The sequence below is a fragment of the Hemibagrus wyckioides genome, linkage group LG25 (genome assembly GCF_019097595.1).
Source record: "Hemibagrus wyckioides isolate EC202008001 linkage group LG25, SWU_Hwy_1.0, whole genome shotgun sequence".
In the NCBI taxonomy this organism is placed as follows: domain Eukaryota; kingdom Metazoa; phylum Chordata; class Actinopteri; order Siluriformes; family Bagridae; genus Hemibagrus; species Hemibagrus wyckioides.
In genome coordinates this window covers 11,093,393-11,115,467 of record NC_080734.1, presented here as the reverse complement: position 1 = coordinate 11,115,467, position 22,075 = coordinate 11,093,393, and the positions used below count along the sequence as shown (strand labels likewise).

At 40.3% G+C, this 22,075-nt stretch overlaps 1 protein-coding gene across 6 annotated transcripts; it reads left to right on the top strand.

Annotated features, from left to right (window-relative positions):
* The first annotated feature begins 553 nt into the window (after positions 1-553).
* On the top strand, positions 554-21,719 carry kidins220b (kinase D-interacting substrate 220b). 6 transcript variants are annotated; one of them, XM_058378904.1, is made up of 30 exons: positions 554-743; positions 2,786-2,942; positions 3,352-3,450; positions 3,654-3,752; positions 4,605-4,703; positions 5,006-5,104; positions 5,188-5,286; positions 5,393-5,590; positions 6,092-6,190; positions 6,291-6,389; positions 6,482-6,580; positions 6,674-6,851; positions 7,084-7,248; positions 7,376-7,555; positions 7,760-7,925; positions 8,311-8,462; positions 8,572-8,861; positions 9,233-9,373; positions 9,754-9,991; positions 10,436-10,524; positions 11,241-11,385; positions 11,475-11,637; positions 13,053-13,231; positions 15,649-15,875; positions 17,007-17,135; positions 17,717-17,746; positions 18,641-18,778; positions 18,898-18,996; positions 19,438-19,662; positions 19,750-21,719. In XM_058378904.1, exons 2-30 carry the CDS (start codon positions 2,811-2,813, stop codon positions 20,914-20,916), a joined length of 5,223 nt encoding a protein of 1,740 aa, XP_058234887.1. In that variant the 5' UTR covers positions 554-743; positions 2,786-2,810; the 3' UTR covers positions 20,917-21,719. The 6 variants fall into 6 exon arrangements, with proteins under 6 accessions (XP_058234887.1, XP_058234885.1, XP_058234890.1 ...); XM_058378902.1 differs by having other exon boundaries at positions 5,003-5,104; XM_058378903.1 differs by lacking the exon at positions 554-743 and adding an exon at positions 1,640-1,780 and having other exon boundaries at positions 5,003-5,104.
* Positions 21,720-22,075: the final 356 nt, after the last annotated feature.

Here is a 22,075-nt window from a genome sequence, read left to right as displayed (position 1 = left end):
GTCTCCGCTCTAACTCATCCCAAAGGTGTTCTATCTGGTTGAGGTCAGGACTCTGTGCAGGCCAGTCAAGTTCCTCCACACCATGGCATTATGGACTTTACTTTGTGCACTGGTGTGCAGTCATGTTGGAACAGGAAGGGGTCATCCCCAAACTGTTCCCATTAAGACGAGAGCATGAAATTGTCCAAAATGTCTTGCTATGCTGAAGCATTAAGAGTTTGTTTCACTGGAACAAAGGGGCCAAACTCAACCCCTGAAAAACAACACCTGAATTCAATGATTTGGAGGGGTGTCCAAAAACTTTTGGCAATATAGTGTACCAGCACCACATGTACTACCATGTCATTTGCACTACAAATAATATCTGTTCAGTGATGGTCCTGGTAGTCCCTTTCAACATGTTAGATTGATGCAGTCAGTTTGTTTATACATACAAGGTGTACATTATGGTAGGTGTAACTGATAAGCTTGGTTAGATTATGAGTGAGGACGCAGCTTTCAGGCCTCTTCTCTATTCGCATTGTTTCCCACGGCACCGCTGACGTCACCGTCGCCATTGGCTGAACAACAAGCTCAAAGCAAGGAAGCTAACGCTAACGACCTCAGAGCTTCTCCGGCCGCCGTGTAAAATGGCTGTTGCTGAAGATGGAGAGTAGGGTAGTAAAAATAAAGAGTAAATAAAGGGACACTAAGAAACGGACAACATCCACGAAGGCCGTGTTATAACATTTCTCGCTTTAAAGGTAGGATAAAAATACATATATATGTGTATATTAAACTGTCTAATGAAACAGACGTTTCCTCGGCATATCTAATGCTGTAAGGCGATTTGACGACGCTGACATCGCATCGGTTCAGAAGTGACAGCTAAAATAATCAGGTTTCCCCGATTATAAATCATTTTTTTTCTATCTTTTATCATATTGCTTCGCTATTAACGCCGTCGTGTTGGGGGGATTTCTAATGCTTTGATTCGAAACAGAGTCATTTCATGCTAGCCAGCTAGCATCTTCCTCGTAAATCATGTTGACAAGCGAGAAATACTCTTTATATTCTGTTTACTTTTAGGAGCAGATTATGGATTGTAATATCGCTTACGTGGTGCGTTATAACAGACTGGATGTATCAGTACATACAAAATAGTTTCTTTAAACCGGTATTTCTCGATTTCACAATCTATAACGTGATGGCAAACAAGCATCCTGGTGACTTTATTTATTTTAAGTAAGCAAATGTCTTTCCTTGTTCCTCTAAAACATTTCATGTAACTGGAGTTAGTTATAGCTTGGTGATAAATGTTTTATTACATTGTATTTATCATATTATAATCTGAGATGAAGCAAAAGAACCATGCCCCCCTTTACTTACTCCTGGTCTGTTTCTATACTGTGTGAAGATATGGCTCTGCATGCTACACTATCTTGTGTTACATGTTATGGCATGTTGTAATTCATTCTAATGATCATATGGAGGAGACACACAGTATCCTGGCGCTATCCTGTCTAAGACTGGAGAACAGATCAAACATTGTAATCACTAAAACCAGGACTTGGAACAATGGCTTCACAATATTCGTTCTGACAGCATCTCTTGTCAACTGAGCATGTGCCAGAGAGAGCAGGCGCTCGCCAAGCCTAGTGGTCATGAATAACACATGATGCCATTCCTTAAGAGCAGCACACACACACACACACACACACACACCTCAGACCGCATAGGTGTTGAGAGAAAAGCGACAGTGTCCTAAATATATGTGAAGGACAAGAAGCTTGCACTGTGGGTAAGGTGTCAGATTTTGTTTCATGAGATTAAAAGAGGTCTCAGTGATATCATGGTTATATGGTTACATGGTTAAATGTTATCAGTGTCAGTAGTGTTGGTGCCTCCCTGTCATCATCAGCCATATTTGTGTCTTTGTTGTTTCATCCTCTTCTGTTATTTGTGGGATTTGTGTATCGTGTACTGTGCTTGGCGAATCTAGAGGTTGATGGATCATTTAAATAAACATGATTCGAGTGCTTTATTTTTAATTCATGGATAAGGTTTGGTTTTGCACTTTTGTTCCCTTTTTGAATGATAAAGGGGGTAACCTGTTTTTCTCAAAATTCTCGATATATTTTTCATGTGCTATTTAAATGGTGTTACCTCGAATAGTCCTGAATGTCTGACTTATTCTTTAACTAGCAGGGTTATTAGCCAAACCCTGGCTCTGGTCCAGCAAAGTGTATAATGGTGTGCTCTTTGGTATACTGTTTGCAGTTCGTTGCTCTAAAAAGACATGTATTTGAAATGCACACATCTTTTCCACTTTGGATGCATGATGAATCAAGCTACTGTCTGGCCCTTGCCTGGAAATCAAGGCTGTTATTAAGGCTTGTTTGTCTTGTTTCCCTTGCATTTAATATCAGCTTCCTCAGTCCTACGTAAGGCACTGAGCAGGAGATGTGGGATATAACTTGTTAGAGCAGGAGACTGATGAGATAGATGGGGGAAGCAGACATGCCGTTATCCAGGCACCAAGAGAATAGACCTGCTTGTTATAACAGTGTTATATTAGCCTGCAATTAGACCGGCCTATATACCCCTGACATTTTTTAAAAGTAGCTCATGTGTCATGCTGGGAATGCAATTGTCAGATGCTGGCTGTAACTCTTAATCAAACCGCTCTCATGTGTGGATTGTTTAAGGAGTTAATTCTCTATACGCTTTCGGTTATCGCCACATGTTTATCATCTTTAGATTTTGACCGTAATTAAGACAAAAGCCTGACATTTCTTTCCTCCAGGGTGCCACGGTGCTAAGCAGCAATCATGGACACCACTACATCTATAAAGATGACCACTATTGCCATCCAGAACCTCTTCAGCTATGTGGAGGAGGAAAACCTGGCTGCCCTTAAAGCCCACCTGGAAAAATTCAAAGAGGTGGATGGCCGTAGTGACGTAAGTAAATAAATGTCTAAATCTATTAAATGTCGCATACAAATGCTGGTGTATTTAATTCTAATAATTTCATAGAATTTTGCAACTCTATTTCACTGCATGCAGAAATCACCTCTTATGTTTGTAAAATAATGACACGATAAAAACTGTTTCACTTGGTTGGCCTGAATTAATAGGATCAGTGTAAGCTACTAGAGGCTTTTCCTTTAATCCTCATAATGGTTAAATAATGATATTTATTTTGTGTTCTAAACCCTATAATTCCATGTTTAAATTTAGAAAAATGTAAATGTCTTCACTTTGTTTAAAAGATATAATTAGCACAGCTCACTCGATAACAAAATATAAAATAGCATGGAGTAATCCAATCCTAAAGCTTGTAGTCTGACTGTCTGAATATCTCTCTCAGAATGGGCAGACTCCTCTCATGTTGGCGGCAGAGCAGGGCAGTTTGGAGATTGTCCAAGAGCTCATCAGAAGAGGTGCCAATGTCAACCTGGATGATGTGGTAAATAAACGTTCACATAGCGCTGTGTTAGAAACACTTTGCCATCTTTATTAAATCTTTCTATAAAAGGATGCAGCACGTGAACATACACATACACCTTTAGAGCATTTCCTGCACTGTCTGCTTTCCCCGCTGTTGCCATGGCAACAGTGGCCAACTTTGCAGTTTCCATAGTGACCGGCTGCTCTGCATTTATCCCATAGGACTGCTGGTCTGCCTTGATCTCTGCAGCCAAAGAAGGACATGTGGAGGTGGTGAAAGAGCTTCTTGAAAACAGCGCTTATATTGAGCACAGAGACATGGTGAGACACGCCCATGAACATGAAAACAAATATGGAGTTCTCCAAGAATCTCAATCTGTATTCAGTTTCACACTTTCACATATTTCATATTAGGTCTAGACAAAATAATCCGTTAAGCGTCAGTTGATTAAGCTATTATGAAGCCAGTGAACGTTCAGTGTCATGAGCAGGTGAATGGAGAGGACGAGCTGCTGCTATTTTGTTCAGCAACAATGATCTGTGAAAAAACAAACATTTAACTCCCATTTCAACACAGTTGAAACTAAAGTAACATCTGATGCATTTAAAAAAGCAAAAGGAAATGTACTAAATTTGCCCAAGGTGGCACTGAATGGGGCACAGAAGCAGCATGTAGCAAATACTGCATATGTCTGCAAGCAGATGGTAGCAGGACTATACAGTTAGTCATTGTGAGTTTGTATTTCAATAACTAACTTGTGCTTCAATCAGTTTGTTTATTTAGCTAAGAATAATTGTATTGATATTAGTATGTTGAAATTACAAAATATTTATATTTTTCACTTTACCCATTAACATGCAGCTCTAGGCAATATGGTAGTTTTGACTGTACCTCCATTCTTTTGAAATTCAGGTCACAGTGTTTTATAAATTTGAGGGATAATGGTAATGTTGAATTTCTTTAAGAACTTTACCTTCTTTATGAAGCCAAGGGACCTATATTAAATTCAAATTACCCAGATTAAACACTGATAAATGCACATTAGAAATGCTTATTTGATGCCCAGTATTAAAGAGTTAATTAATGAAAGGCAATTAGTCATGCCTCTATTAGTTTTGATATGAAACACATTAATATGGATGCATGATACAGAATGTGTTTGTACCGTTCAGGGAGGCTGGACTGCTCTTATGTGGGCTGCTTATAAAGGTCGTGTGGAGGTTGCAAATGTTCTCCTGGAGAATGGGGCCAATCCCAACACCACAGGACAGGTAATGTAGTGAAACCTCTATGCTTTTCAAATATAAGAGGATAAGAATTCTTTAAAATCCCACTTTATTTATATAAGTAATGATCCCATGCTAAAAAAAATATCATATTAATTCAATTAAGTTTCATCTGTATAGTAATTTTAACAAAGGACATTGACACAAAACTGCTTTATAGGAATATAAAAACTTAATGTAAAATTAAAATTTATGTTTATTAATTTAATATATTAAGAAATGTATATTATATTTATATTAGTGTTATCTTTATTGAATACCCACCATTTTGTGCTCTTCTTTAGCAGTATAGTGTGTATCCCATCATCTGGGCTGCTGGCAGAGGTCATGCTGAAATCGTCAAGCTCCTGTTAAAGGAAGGAGCAAAAGTCAACTGTTCTGACAAGGTAAGGTGACCTGGCTTAAACTGGAAGACCTGGACCTCTTTGGATGTTTTATACTGTTAACCTGATTTGGGTGTATATTTCAGTATGGCACCACTCCATTGATCTGGGCTTCCAGGAAGGGCCACTATGACTGTGTGATGCACCTGCTAGAGAACGGTGCTGATGTTGACCAGGAGGGGGCAGTAAGTGAACAACTTTGCTTCAGGCTTCATGGTCTTGGTTTTCAGTATTTTTTGTTTATATTGAGGTGTCTCTAGCATCACTTTTAGATACATTTGTTGTGTTCAGAATTCAATGACTGCACTGATCGTGGCTGTGAAAGGCGGCTACACTGAGGTCGTGAAGGAGCTGTTGAAGAGGAACCCAAATGTGAACATGACTGATAAAGATGGCAACACAGCCCTGATGATCGCAGCGAAGGAGGGCTACACTGAGATTGTGCAGGATCTGCTGGACGCAGGGACCTATGTCAACATCCCTGACAGGGTGAGTCTAACTTGAACCGTGGGTGTGTGTGTGTGTGTTTAGGACTTGGACATGTGGTCCAAAGTTTGCTTCTGTTGTTAATATTGTTAAAGTAAAGTAAAGTAAAGCTTACATAATAATTACCAGTTAATATCATGCAGTGTACATAAGTAAATCATCACATGCTTGCCATGCTTGACTGCCTCTAGTTAAATAATGTAAATAAAACTTGTTTTGTTTGTTTGTTAGATTTCCTGGTCATTTCTAATGTCCAATTTTTAATAATGTCTGATGGTTTTTTATTATTTTGTATATCTAATGCAGAATTACAGTAGTATATATCTAATATATAAAATATATATCTAGTTTTAATGCTAATCCATTATTTATTATTCTTTATTCGTTATTTATTTAAACTTTATGTAAATATAATTTTAGGCTGAACCATTCCTTTAAAGGAAAAGGACTAATTGTAGTGTGACCTTGTCTATATTTTGCTTTGTTTCTGTATTAAACATTTAGAGTGGTGACACGGTGCTAATTGGAGCTGTCAGGGGTGGCCATGTAGAAATTGTAAGAGCCCTGCTGCATAAGTATGCTGATATTGACATCAGAGGACAGGTAACAATCTTATTATACTAGCCAGTAGAACACTTGTGGTATAAATCATGTAAAACTTATAGTAGATTCTGTATTATAACTTTGTCTTTGTCTGCCTTAGGACAACAAGACAGCCTTGTACTGGGCTGTGGAGAAGGGCAATGCCACCATGGTTAGAGACATTCTGCAGTGTAACCCTGACACAGAGACCACTACCAAGGTACAGTGGGATAAAGAGCAGCCGTATCTTTAATATATGCATTGTTATTAAACTATATATACTATCTATACTAATGGGCCAATGTATATCAGGATTCTGAAACTCCCTTGATCAAAGCTACCAAGATGAGAAACATTGATATTGTGGAGCTACTCTTGGACAAGGGGGCAAAAGTGTCTGCTGTGGATAAGGTAAGAGCGAGCAGTACATTGTCATGCACAGTATATAATAAATAAGAATGTGTTTTAGGCATGGCAGTCGTTCAGTGTTTTCCTCTCTTCTAGAAAGGGGACACGCCTCTTCACATTGCCATTCGTGGAAGAAGCCGCAGACTGGCTGAGCTGCTCCTGCGTAACCCTAAAGATGGCCGTCTGCTCTACAAGCCCAATAAGGCAGGAGAGACACCATACAACATCGACTGCAGTCACCAGAAAAGCATTCTTACTCAAATCTTTGGAGCACGTGAGTCCTACTTTATTGTACATACTACAGTCTTTCTTCCAGTTATATCTGTTTTAATCTAAACACATTTTTTCTGAATAACCTGCTAAAAAAAATTAAATCCATGTGGCTTTATTATGTTTTCGAGTACTGATGCTGGCTTTAACGTGATTCTATGATCTTATGTTATACAGTTGATTGTGATGTTTTTTGTTTTGTGATTATATGATTATATTGTGTAATTTCCCCTCAGGACACCTGTCCCCCACTGAGACAGACGGTGACATGCTGGGTTATGATCTGTACAGCAGTGCTCTTGCTGATATCCTGAGTGAGCCCACCATGCAGCCCCCTATCTGTGTGGGCCTGTATGCTCAGTGGGGCAGTGGCAAGTCCTTCCTTCTCAAGAAATTAGAGGGTGAGTGCTAAGCTGGACAACAGGTAGACAATTACAATTCAAGATTATACACTGAACTGTACCTCATCACAACCGATTTGAAGGTTGACACATCATTGTTATAGGTAATGATTTCTCTCTCTAACAGATGAGATGAAGACGTTTGCAGGGCAGCAGATTGAGCCACTTTTCCAGTTCTCTTGGCTAGTGGTGTTTCTGTCACTCTTGCTTTGTGGCTGTGTGGCTCTAATACTTGGCTTCACTGTGGACCCTAAACTGGCCATTGCTGTCTCCCTCAGCCTGCTGGCTCTGCTCTACTTGTTCTTTGGTAAGAAAAATATTATATATAAGTTTAAAATTGTACGCTTTTCTTATTACAGTTGAGAAGGATTTGCATACTTGTTACACAAGAGGGCAGAGTGGACAGTGTCTACTTATGTTTAGGATTAAGTCTCTTTTTGTTTTCTTTCTGTTAGCTGTTTACATGGTGATCTAGCTTAAATGCATTTCTATTTCTCTTCCTCCTCTTCAGTGGTTGTGTACTTTGGGAGTAGGCGAGAGGGCGAAAGTTGGAACTGGGCTTGGGTTCTCAGCACTCGGCTCGCTCGTCACATTGGCTACCTGGAGCTACTGCTCAAACTCATGTTTGTTAACCCTCCACAGCTGCCTGAGCAGACCACACGGGCACTGCCTGTCAGGTAATTAAACCTCTATGCCTCTTAACTGTATTTTAATATCTTAGTTTTGAGAGATGAAGACTTCTTCTTCTTATTATTATTATTATTATTGTTACATTAAACTCTCTATGAACAGGTGATTGAAGTTTACAAATATTATTTATTTAAAAGTGTTTACATATTACAATTTTACAAGTAATTTAACAGTTTTCATTTATAAAGAATTGCTAAATGGAAAATAAATTTGATTAGTATTTTAAGTTTAAGCTTAAATTTGCATTTTCAAGTACCTCTTCACAAATCAACGCAACAAAATGGCTAAAATTGTGTATGAATCATCCTGTTTACAAGCATAAAGCATGATTTCTTTTTGCCATTTTGAAAATGCCTAAATGTTTGTTTTCAGGTTCCTGTTTACAGATTATAACAGGCTGTCCAGTGTTGGTGGAGAGACCTCCATGGCAGAAATGATTGCCACTCTCTCTGATGCTTGTGAGAGAGAGTTTGGTTTCATGGCCTCCAGACTCTTCCGTGTCTTTAAGACAGAGGACACCCAAGGTAAAGGCCATCTTGTTGGCCATCACTAATATGAAAGTGTCTTCTTTTTAAATGCAATTTTAAATATCACCAGACATTCATATGGACTTCTGTGGGGGAAAAAAAACAGGCAAAAAGAAATGGAAGAAGACGTGCTGCATCCCATCCTTTGTGATCTTCCTTTTCATCCTGGGTTGCCTGATCACGGGCATGGCCTTGCTGGCTGTCTTCAAGGTAGACAGCCGGAACCAGACCGTGAATGCAGTGCTGGTTGCCATGGCGAGTGTGGTGGGCCTGGTTCTTCTGTTGAACTGCAAGACGTGGTGGCAGGTGACCGATTCGGTACTGAACTCACAGAGGAAGAGACTGCACAGTGCCGCTAATAAGATGCAAAAACTTAAGAGTGAAGGCTTCATGAAGGTGGGTCCACACAATTACACATACATATTGTGTAGGCATGAGTAGTTCAGTAGAACTGTGTCTTCTCATTTTATCTCGTAAATCACTTGCTCTTTACAACAGAAGGTACTCCTGAATAGTAATTGGGAAGAGATGTTGTACTGCTTCTCAAATCAACATAAAAGAACAGTAAATGTTCCTGCATACCTGATGTGTAGTGTTGTTAATTTTAATGTATACGCTCAGCTGGTTGCTTATAAATCTGACTGCACTTGTACATGCATTGAATTGTGTGTTGAATGTGTAGATTTTAGTGTGAATTTGTGGTTTCTTTATATGACAAGACATGCTTGTTACATGCATACCTATTTCTCACTTCTTTGACTTTTCAGGTATTAAAAAGTGAGGTGGAGCTCATGGCTAAAATGGCGAAGACCATCGACAGCTTCACACAGAATCAAACACGTCTAGTTGTCATCATCGATGGTCTGGATTCCTGCGAGCAAGATAAGGTCTTGCAAATGTTAGATACGGTGAGAAACTCTAGCCTAGAACATTTATCAGCCAGTAGAGGTCACTGCTGTATCACTTTTTTTTTACCCAAAAAGACAAACCTATTTGCGACAATACATGAGCGTCAAGTGCATTTGTGAAAGAGTAGCTATATTGTCAGAATATTTACAAACCATAGATTTCTTATCCTTTTGTACATTCCATTATTATAGAAAAATGCTGAAATGCATGATAAGCTATACAGACATGATAGCTGTATATACATAATATATAAACATATCACAGATCATCCCAAAGACGCAGTTATATTTATTTCAACACATTGGCATGTTTCATTCAAACATTATAATTGGTCAACTTGTTTATCATGTCATCTTCTTGTAATTCTTTTAATCTCCAGGTGAGGGTGCTTTTCTCCAAAGGTCCATTCATCTCTATCTTTGCCAGTGACCCTCACATAATCATTAAAGCCATCAACCAGAACCTGAACAGTGTATTGCGTGACTCTAACATCAACGGCCACGATTACATGCGCAACATCGTACACCTGCCCGTCTTTCTGAACAGCCGAGGCCTTAGCAGTGCTAAGAAGATGTGTGCACCAGCCCCAGCCAATGGAGAAATGGGCAATTCAGAGGGTGAGTTCGATTACCTGATATAGAGACTACAGCCACAGTAGGGCCAAATGCAAGGAACTCATTCTGGTGGAATTTTCATAATAGCATGGTTTAACACTTTTTAAACTGTGCACAGCTTGGTACAAATCCGACAAAGCAGGGTTATAGTGGGATGGTGTCACATAGATATTTCCTGTTCAGTACATTGTAAAGATGGAGGCACACCAGTTAAGAGTTAGCACTGCTGCCAGAGATCAGGAATAAAAATGATCTGCACTGAACTCGAACACAGAACACTTGTAGTTTATTTTCACAGTATTACTGCACAAAGTTTATAGCACACTTAAAACATTACTAACTGTTTATGCCCTATTTTACCTTATAAAACGTGAACTGTGCAATGCAATGGCATTTTAGGTGTCCTGTTTTTGAATTTTTTTGTCTTTATGTGCTTCCTGTTTGCAGGTTGGCATGAGGAGCTAGACAGGAAACTGTCTCAAAACAGTCTTGGTGAAATGGCTAAGCTGGGCAGTAAGACCACTTTAAACCGCAGGGTGAGCCCAACAGAATTTCCCTTCTGCACCATGTGAACACCTTTATTCTATTCTGAGTACCTTGACTGAAGCAAGTTTGACTAAATAACATTCCACTGTAAATAACTAAACACTGGTATTGTTGGAGTGTTTGTGACAGAGACATACGTAGGAGATTAATTTTAATATCTTTATTACTGTCTGTATCTGTATTTGAGTAGGACATGTATATCCTTTGGCAAAATATAATATGGTTTTAGAATGAAGACACCCCAGGATGCACTCTCTTATATTGTCTCTGGTGGAAATGAAAACACAAAGCTAGTGTCAGAGTTTAAAATGCTGAACAATAAAATATAGAAGATGTTTAAAAGGAGCTGTGAGAGAAACTTTATGAGTTAGGGAATTCCTAATACATGTACTGTATGTGGACATGCAATATATTAATGATCAAATGCAGCTTGAACAGCCACAAGCCCTACAACAAGCACTTAGTTCAAAGCAGTTTCCATCATAGATGATATGTATGTTTTGGTATGAACATGGAACTTTGCATGTAAAGGCTATGCCTGTAACATGATGACACTCATATACTCATAATTGGTTGTAATTTCCATAGTGTTTACTTAGGAATATATAAAAATCTTAACATATTATAAGTAGAGAATAATACTTTACACTGTATAATTTTTGAAAGGTTTAAGCTGTTGTGACATCAGGTGTTTTTGTCTCTTTAGGATACATACCGGCGTCGTCAGATGCAGAGGTCAGTCACGCGTCAGATGTCCTTTGACCTGTCCAAGTTGCTGGTCACTGAAGATTGGTTTAGTGATATCAGTCCTCAGACCATGAGGAGACTGCTCAACATTGTGTCTGTCACAGGTAAGATCTACTACCAGAATATATATATATACATACATACATACATACATACTCAAGCTGGTACACCAAACTGTGTTTCTTTTACACAGGTCGATTGCTGAGGGCCAATCAGATTACTTTTAACTGGGACCGACTGGCATCCTGGATCAACCTGACTGAACAGTGGCCCTACCGCACATCATGGCTTATCCTGTACCTGGAAGAGACTGATGGAATTCCTGATCAGGCCTCGCTCAAAACCATCTATGAAAGGTTCATCTCTGATTATTGTAGCACTAATCCATTTCTATTTTAAATATATTACTGTAAAATCCATAAAGATCTAGCTGACTGCTTGCATACAATGCTGTAATGCATATTTGATGAAAAATATATGCTACATTTTAAGAAATATGTTGGGTTCAGAAACCATTTATTCACTGTTGTATAAAGCACCTTTGGCAGCAATTACAATGTCAAGCCATCTCGTTTAAATCTCTACAAGCATTGCTCACTAGTCTCTTCTGCTCTAACTAGCAGATCCTCTCAAGCTTAAACAGGTTGGTTGGGGAGCTTCTGTGATCTGCTATCTTTAGATCTCTCTACAGATGTTTTGTGGGGTCTGGGCTTTGGCTGGGTCATTTAGGGACAGTATGAGACATTACAGCATTTTGTCATGGCTGTATGCTTTGGTTTGTTGTGCTGAAGGTCCTTTTGTCCCATTGGTAGGATGTGAGCACCCTGGAGTAGGTTTTCTTTAAGAACCTCTTTGTATTTTGCTGCATTCATTCTTCCCTCAGATCTGACCAGTCTCCCTGACCTTGCTACTGAGAAGCACCCCATAACACTTCATTGTAGGTGTTTTTTTGCTTGGTGTTCAGCCCAACGGGTTTAGATTTTGTTTTGTTAGACCAGAAAATCTTTGCTGTCCGAATTCTTTGACTGTTATAAGCATTTTACTCTGGAGTGGCTATCATCTTCACCATAAAGGCCAGACTGACAGAGTATTTCTAAGATGGTTGTCTATAGAACAGGTTGTTCTCTGCAGAGGACGCCAGAAGCTTTGTTAGAGGTCAATGGGTTCTTGGGTTCCCCTCTCTAAGTTAATTGAATGTTTACATCAAACATCGGAACCATGCTTTACAACCATGGTGTGCCCTCACTTGGTTGAAACAGAAACTAGAAGCTACATAGAAGCCTTTGATCACCCCTGTATTTAGGGACATCTGTTGTCAGGTTTTATTTTTCGTGCTCCTCAGGACCTCATAAATGAAAACATCTGAGCTTTATGTCCATAATAAGAGGTTTAGCTTCTTGAAGAGAAATAATATCAGCAAATTATTGTGTTGACATTGGCTGTCTATATGCTAGTTTGTGTTTGGTTTTCATGACCGATAACATGCACAGAGAAACAATTTGATTATTTTATTAAAGCTGTAACAGTTACATATGCATCATTTTGAATTGAATAAATACGATAAGTAATCCAACTCAAGTAAGATTTGGCAAAGTACCTCGCATTGTGTGCAAAAGCTAGCTCCTTGGTTGCACAAATGCCTGCAAAGTTTTTCAAGCAGCTCTCCATTTCAGCAGTTCCATGCGAGTTTAGAATATACTTGAATATTATATTTCATGACATTGTTTAGTTGATCCTTATAGGTGTATGCATTTGTCTTTTTATGTGACAGAATTTCCAAGAATATTCCCACCACTAAAGATGTAGAACCCTTGCTGGAGATAGATGGAGACGTGCGGAGTTTCGAGGTGTTCCTCTCCTCTCGCACTCCAGTGCTGGCTGCTCGAGACATTCGCACCTTCCTTCCCTGCACAGTCAACCTGGACCCTAAGCTCCGAGAGATTATAGCAGGTGAGGAAACTGCAGCTGGTGAGGATTTGTGGATTAGTGGCTGAGGATTCTGGTTTGTGAAGACTGAATATAACCTTAATGTTCTGAAAACTTTATATTTATACACACACACACTAATTTATGGCATTTGGCACATGTACACACACACCTGCTTTCAAAAAGATTCCTGAGTATGCAAAAGGATTTTTGTGCATCTAAGTACATGAATGTTATTTATATTGTCACAGTAATCCCCTGTTTATAGCGGGGGTTACATTCCAAACCCACCTGCGATAAACGAAAATCCGCGATACATGGACGCCACCCCCAAATGCTTTTTATTTATTGTTTAAGCCATGAATTACCCTCCCACACTCTTTAAACATACACAGAAAACATGTACAAGATGAATTTTGGGTAAATTCGTACAAATATTACATTTATAGTGAGTACTGTATGTATGTATGTTCCTTGCCAGAAGCCTAGAAGGTGCAGAGTGTTTGGGCGACATAATAGGGCTTGCAGAAAAAAACGTAAAAATACAGTGTACACAGAACAAAACGAAACACTCGGGACAGTGACGCCAAAAACTGGGATGCTGGAAAATTCTGCTTTCCTTTCCCAAATTGCACACATAACCAGCAGCCAATCACAACCATGATTAAATGAATGAGGCATTCCGATTGGCCAGACTCGTTCCTCCAGCCGTACTGTATTTTGATTTTCAGCATCCCCGCACCACGCTTTCCTAAATAACGCTACATGTTCTTTGTCTCTTGAGTAAATACGCTGAATAGTATTTTATATTATTAACATTTTACTTAGGTTTAATTAATGTTTACATTTTGTAATATTTTTATTAATAAATTACCTTATTACAACATAAAAACAATTCACTATAAGACTTGCGGATACCATGATATACCGGGAAAATCAGCAAAAAGAATTAGTTATCCACGATATACCGGGACCTCGATATACACTATATTGCCAAAAGTATTCGCTCACCCATCCAAATAATCAGAATCAGGTGTTCCAATCACTTCCATGGCCACAGGTGTATAAAATCAAGCACCTAGGCATGCAGACTGTTTTTACAAACATTTGTGAAAGAATGGGTCGCTCTCAGGAGCTCAGTGAATTCCAGCGTGGAACTGTGATAGGATGCCACCTGTGCAACAAATCCAGTCGTGAAATATCCTCGCTCCTAAATATTCCACAGTCAACTGTCAGCTGTATTATAAGAACGTGGAAGTGTTTGGGAACGACAGCAACTCAGCCACGAAGTGGTAGGCCACGTAAACTGACGGAGCGGGGTCAGCGGATGCTGAGGCGCATAGTGCGAAGAGGTCACCAACTTTCTGCAGAGTCAATCGCTACAGACCTCCAAACTTCATGTGGCCTTCAGATTAGCTCAAGAACAGTGTGCAGAGAGCTTCATGGAATGGGTTTCCATGGCTGAGCAGCTGCATCCAAGCCATACATCACCAAGTGCAATGCAAAGCGTCGGATGCAGTGGTGTAAAGCACGCTGCCACTGGACTCTAGAGCAGTGGAGACGCGTTCTCTGGAGTGACCAATCGCGCTTCTCCATCTGGCAATCTGATGGACGAGTCTGGGTTTGGCGGTTGCCAGGAGAACGGTACTTGTCTGACTGCACTGTGCCAAGTGTAAAGTTTGGTGGAGGGGGGATTATGGTGTGGGGTTGTTTTTCAGGAGCTGGGCTTGGCCCCTTAGTTCCAGTGAAAGGAACTCTGAATGCTTCAGCATACCAAGACATTTTGGACAATTCCATGCTCCCAACTTTGTGGGAACAGTTTGGAGCTGGCCCCTTCCTCTTCCAACATGACTGTGCACCAGTGCACAAAGCAAGGTCCATAAAGACATGGATGACAGAGTCTGGTGTGGATGAACTTGACTGGCCTGCACAGAGTCCTGACCTCAACCCGATAGAACACCTTTGGGATGAATTAGAGCGGAGACTGAGAGCCAGGCCTTCTCGTCCAACATCAGTGTGTGACCTCACAAATGCGCTTCTGGAAGAATGGTCAAAAATTCCCATAAACACACTCCTAAACCTTGTGGACAGCCTTCCCAGAAGAGTTGAAGCTGTTATAGCTGCAAAGGGTGGACCGACGTCATATTGAACCCTATGGATTAGGAATGGGATGTCACTTAAGTTCATATGCGAGTCAAGGCAGGTGAGCGAATACTTTTGGCAATATAGTGTATGAACCGGGGATTACTGTAATAACAGAGATGAAAATTGAGATGATGGTTTTTAAATAAAGTACACAATGGTCTGAGTCAGTGATATCTTGCTGAGTAAGTGAACAAAATGTGAAGGTTAACAGACTGAAGTAGGTGTTAGATTTTGTTTTTCTTTATCACTGGAGGCCTTGTAGTAGACTGCAGCTGCTCTGTTTCCTGCCTCCTCAGATGTCCGTGCTGCTCGGGAGCAGATGAACATGGGTGGGGTTACATATCCCACACTGCCCCTGCAGGACCCTGCTATCCGTCCCACATCCATCTACAGCCAGCATTCCTCAGCCTGCTCACCTACCGCCTCATACAACGGGCCATACAATGCACCTGGTGTATCCCCTCAGCCCCACAGTGCCTTCTACAGTGGCATAGCTGGTCCTCAGCACCCCTATTACAACAGGGTAAGTGTCTTTAAAAAGGCTTCCTTCAGCGTTCACACTGAGTTAGAACAACAGTCGGGCGAGATAGATAGATAGAGACATAGATAGATAGATACTTTATTCATCCCAAAGGGACATATATGATACCTTATGTTTTAGCTTTGTTAATTAACAAGTTTATCTGATCTAATGCTTTCCCTTTGAGTTGTTAAGTTATGTGTTAAGGCTGCTGTAGTTCTTTTGGATGGGTCAGATAGAAATTTTAAAGATCTTCCATACATGAAGGTATTTTATTTAGTTTAAAATGTTTTAATTGGATTTTTTGATTAATGAATAAAAGCACCTTATGAAGTATAAGGACTAGAAAACTGGAATGATACTCAGGGGTAGGGCTAGCAACATATTTTTGGCTGATTTAGATAACACGTACATGCTTGATTAAATATATATTAAAGAATAAAACACTAAATACGTTTGTTTAATGGTGCTGTTTGCATTTGTAACCTACAGCTTTTATTTCTTGATCCACATCAACGTTTAATATGTTAAAATCCATACTATAGTGATTTTATATTGCAGATGTAGTGCAATGCTTTCAACAATGGGTTTAAATTAAAATCTTAAAATGTTTTGTCACAGTGTTGAATAATCTTGTTGACTATAAGAGTACTTGCAACCAGCATATGATGGTGAACCAACTGAGCAGAAATTGAATTCATTCATGTTGTCTTCTTCACTCTGACCATTGCTATTGACTCTCAAGTTAGTGGGAAAATAGTTAGTTCCTGTTGTTGGACCAGTTATGTTTTTGGATGTGCAGTAACTTTTCTAGTCACAGTCTGTTCATTTAATGGATGAGGTCCACTGCTTAGAGTCCAGTTCAACTTTGGGTATATTTTTTCCTCCGGTCTGGATCATGGATCATTTCCCTGGCAGTAGATCATTGTTGAATTTAATTTGATCATTTCCATTGGTTTAAGTTTTTTAAGTTTTATGTCCTGTATTATTATTAAATTTCATGCATGTGTTTGTGTGTGTGTGTGTGTGTGTGTATGTGTGTGTCAGCAGAAACCCCATTGTTAGAATATTTTGAGTTTGTGTTTATTTTTCATTTGCTAAATTTGTTTCCTTCTCCAAAACTCCCTCTCCCAGCCTTATTTCCCCCACCATGTTTATGTGCTGCCCAGGCAGTACACTGGCAGCACCCATCCCACTTACATCCCTGCACCTCCACGCCCATTCATTAAAGCGAGCCATCCCAGGGAGCCTAGCTCTGCAATCGTAAGTACTGGACCCTAGAAGTAGTGCCTTATAGACTGGCTCTGATTTTACTGTGTACTATGTTTCATTTGTAGCTCTTTTACTCATAGCTATATTTTTATTTAGATCTAACAACTGTTCTGCATCCAACAGGACACATTATTTCTCATTAGTGTATTTGGTGTAGTGTGAGAGATTTTCTTTTTTAAAACTTTATTATGTACAAACTAGCAATAGTGCACAATTATATTTTTGTCCTTTTTGGTCTTTTTAATGCCAAACTCTTAACAATTGTAACATTTAAGCAGAGTACTTTGCTCTGCATGTGCGTGTGTGTGTGTGTGTGTGTGTGTGTGTGAGGACAGTTAAGTTCCTGCCGTCTGTTCACACACACGCACAGAGTGTCAGTGACGTCAACCACCAGCTGTCTAATGCTCACTGGAGCCCATAGTGGAATAGAAACTCCACCTGCTTTGCGAAAAACATACCTGCTCCCTTGATACACTTTTTTCCTGTTTCATTGCAAATGGCCTATATGTGGTTCCCTCACATTCTCCACCTCCTCTGTCTCTTCCCTCCTCTCCTTCTCTCCTTTTGAGCAGTGTAAGGTAGCGTCTTTGAAAAAGAAGCAGGTACTGAATTCCTCTAGACTTGGCTTAAACACTGCTGCTGTGCTGCCCTGTTCATGCTGCCCATCCTTAAAAATGCCTTTTCACCCTCTCTCCTTCTTTTACACACACTTCTTCTGCACCAAGCACTCCCAGCATGCCTTTTGGGAACTGAACTAGTCTCAGCAGGGAAGGAGAAGCTAAGGTGTTAAATATAAAGCTAAACTTGAGTAATAATAAAGACGCCTGTTTTACTCAGGCATGTCTTATTTCTTTTTTTTAAATGCCTTACAGTTTTACGCTGGCAGCATAACTTCTTCCCCCACAGTATTGTTTTATATAGCTCATGAAAAAGATATCTATATCCAAGAGATCATTTCACCTCAATCCCTGACCAGGTATCTTATAAACTGTGTCATTAATGCTGTGTCACAGAATTTTTTTTACATGAATCTTAGTGCTAGTTTTCAGTAATCTGGTATAAAAATGTGTAAATAGCACTGTACTCTAGTTCTATACTATAGATTAGAGTCGTGATTTTCCTTGATTTTGTGTAGATTCCCAGTACTAACAGACTTTGAAAACTGCTTGTATCTTTTCAGTAGCTATAAATTCCATTAAAGTGCAGTGATTCACTTAACCATTTTTAGCTTACTAGGCACTGCTCCTTGCCATTTCTACAATTATTTATTTCAGTATAACGCTCCTCTTTGCTAGAGTTTACATTCAAGCTCTTCTCCTATTCTTAGGATAGCTTGGATTGCATACTAACAGCAAGCATGATATTTGAATTTTTTGCCCAATGTGCTTTGTCTAGCTTCTTTTTGAAGGTCTGAGAAGGCTTGTCATAAGTGTGCAGGTCTTACTAATGTGAAGAACCTAATTATTTTCTCTGTCCGTGTATGTTGTGTGCATCAGGGCACTGCCTCTGTGGTGTCAGGCACCCCACCTGTGCTGCTCAGCGCCATGAATACAGACATGGTGTGTGAGTGTCTCAGAGGAATAGAAGGGATTGACCAAGCCATGCTGGCCCAATACACAGCCACCATTAAGAAGGTATGTTCTTTATGTATATATGTGTGTGTGTGCATGTGTGAGAGAGGAAGAGAGAGAGAGAGATGTCTTATCTTTTCCAAATTGAAAGTTGTAATGCTTCTAATCACTATTTCACACAGGCCAATGTCAATGGACGGGTTTTATCCCAGTGTAACCTGGATGAGCTAAAGAAAGAGATGAACATGAACTTTGGAGACTGGCAGCTCTTTAGAGGAAATGTGAGTACATTTAAAGTTCTCTTTGAACTAGCTATTTATTTGATTCATTGTTTCTAAAAAGAAAACGCTGAATATTTGAAAGCAGTATCAAAACAGCATGTTTGGAACAAGTAAACCGATCCGAATTCTGCCAAATGATGTTTTTGTTTTGTCCCAGAAGGTGAGGCAGTGATGCCAAAGCCTTTTGCCAGCTGCAGGTGTAATGGAGGCAAAGCTTTAATCAGTTCCTTCCTATATGCAAACTATGCAAGTTGTGTAGAGCCCCCATTGCCCTGAGCCCTTCCCAGCACACCAGTGGCACATCATGAATTGTATAGTTCTTTATTCTTTAGATTAGAGGCCTATTGCTTTTTAAGTAGCATGACAGACTAACTAAAAAACAGGCATGCTTTTTCCTTAAGGCTACAGGAATGCACCCTAATGACACCCTGATATGTGCAGGTGATGGATTTGCGTAATTTGGAAAGCCAAGTCCTACATGAAGAGGCCCCTAGTGAGCAGGGCAGTAGCATGGTGGCACATGGAGAGACTAGTAGAAATCGTGGTACTTCAGGCCAAGGAGCCAACAATGATACCTCACCTATGTACAACTTCAACCTTAGCTTTGAGGAGCTCTCTAATGTGGGCCTGGATGAGCTTCAGAGAAATCCCAATCCTTCATGGATGGTGAGTCATGGATGGTGAATTTTCTAGATCCTATTCTTGTTATCTTTTAGTGGTTGATCAAATTGATTCTCGCAATACTCTTTGCAGAACACTACACACCGCACCCCCAGCATGTCCAGTCTGAATTCCCAGGAGTCCTCCAATGAGATCTGCAAACTAACTGACAAGCAACAGGCTGAGTACCGCAATGCCTACCAAGAGTACATTGCCTCAATGGTGGGGCTTGAGGCAACAGGCAGTGGGGTGGAGAAGCCAGTGCAGCCCCATCCAGGCCAGTTTATGCACTCCAGTTCTGATGATAAGAATAAAGATGGCGGTGATCAAGATGGACGGAAGTCCTACTCCAAAAGAGCTGGTGGAAAGCCAGCGGTGGATACAACTGACTATGCTTCCAATGAAGCTGCCACTTTAGACCCCATCAGTGAGGAAGACGAGAAGGTTGACCACGGTTCGTCTAAGTCCCTGCTTGGACGCAAGTCTTCCGCAGAGAAGCTGGGCCTCTTCCAGAGTGCTGACCTGAAGCTGAAGGCCGCAGGAGGATTGCGCTACCAGAAACTGACTAGTGATGATGAAGAGTCAGAAGAGTCTGATAACACCCCCTTAATCAAGGATGGCAAGAAAATAGAACCCAAGCGCGAGAATGAGGATTCTTCTTTAGCCAAAGGAAAAGAGTACCTTTCTGATGGCATGTTGGACAAGAAGGATTCATCTGATTCAGGTGTCCGTTCTAACGAAAGCTCACCCAATCATTCTCTACAAGACGAGGAGGCTGACCTGTCTCAATCAGAGAGAACCAACCTTATAGAGCTAGACGAGGAGAGCCTAGCCCGCAAGAGAGGCTTGCCCAACAGTTTGAGTGGCCTCCAGGATCCGGCAGTCGCACGCATGTCAATCTGCTCAGAAGACCAGTGCAGCCTCCTGGCCAGTAGCCCTGAGGAAAGCTGGCCTTCATCTAGAAGCTATAACCTCAACCGCACTCCCAGCAACAACACCCTCAACAACAACGCCAACACCCAGCAGGGGAACCGTCCACGCCAGCCAAATGAAAGTTCCAACACCACTGCCAGTGAGGTCATCGTAACCCCCGGGTCCAGCAGCACCACCACCACCTCAACACCCACATCCACCACCCACAATGAAAATGTACGTGTAGTGCACTTGAAGAGAGGTCTAAACCCCGGAGATCCACCTGAGATCTGCACTGTGACCTCTGACACAGTAGTCTTCAGCGAGGAGCGTGAGAGCATCTTGTGAGAACCTGGTCCTGGCAAAGTTCTCTGTTGTGTGGTGCTGCTCTCACAGTTTAGATGTTTGGTGTTGTGATGCATGCTCAGTGGAATGTGTAACCCTGTTTGTTCAGTGATGTTCAGTGACTGTATTTCAGTATTGAATAGTGGTAGTCTGTCCACTGTAGTTTACTTGCTTAAATGCTGCCTACATCCTTGTTTATCATTTAATTTTAGAATAAATTTTATTTAATAGTCCTTTTTGTGAAATATAACAGTATTATTGCTTTGAACTCTATTTGAATATTACATTGGCCAAGGTTGAACATGAGCACTTAGGCCATGTAGTAAAATAACACTAATAATTTTGGCTATTATTAAATGCATCAGCTAATGCTTAGTTACTCCATCAGAAACAGGTTCCCATAAACTGACCATCATGCTCATTGCTTACTCAGCGATGAAACACTGTTGTGTTGTGTTGTGTTGAGTGTCAGTTGCATGCTTCCTGTCTAAATATTAAAGGTTTTGCTTAAACTTCAAACTCGGGACTAAAACAAAAAAGCCATCTCTTATGGTTAAAAGCGTATTCATTGTTTGGGCAAGCTACTGATCCTGACCTAAAGTTTAAGAAAACCTTCTAAAACATTAGAAGCGGTGTCATGCATGTGGCTCACTGCATTAAATGTCAAACGTGGAACAGCGTAAGAAGTTGCATGTACTGAGCTTGTGTTTTGTCTGTTTACTTGTATTAGCTGCCTAAGGCAAAGGAGTGGATGTGAGAACTGTACTGTCTGTCATGTGGAGAAAAATAAACTCAATATAATGAGATTTTCTGCTTTATGGGGCTTTTATGTGTGTTTAGAGCAATCTAGTTATTTAAATTAAAAACAGAACTGGTTTTTAAATGGCTGTGTGCAGTGTGTATCACTAGGATATTTTATATATTATAATTATATATTTTTGCAGTGGGTGTAGCACTGCCTCACAGCAGGTCCCTGGTTCGATCCTGAACTCGGGTTACTGGCCATGAGGTTTCACATGTTCTCTCTGTGTCTCGCAATCATGCCACTAGGTGGATTGGCTAAGATAAATTACCCCTAGGTGTGTGAGAGTGTATGAATCTGTGTGAATGGTGACCTGTGATGGACTGGCATGCCTTTCAGGGAATATTCCTGTCTTGTCCA

What these genes read in the sequence shown, in the direction of transcription:
- kidins220b (XM_058378902.1), top strand. Translation starts at nt 2,811, where the DNA reads ATGGACACCACTACATCTATAAAGATGACCACTATTGCCATCCAGAAC. An exon ending in ATATTGACATCAGAGGACAG is followed by an intron (nt 6,191 to 6,290) that starts GTAACAATCTTA and finishes TGTCTGCCTTAG; the next exon opens with GACAACAAGACAGCCTTGTA. An exon ending in GCTCCGAGAGATTATAGCAG is followed by an intron (nt 13,232 to 15,648) that starts GTGAGGAAACTG and finishes CTGCCTCCTCAG; the next exon opens with ATGTCCGTGCTGCTCGGGAG.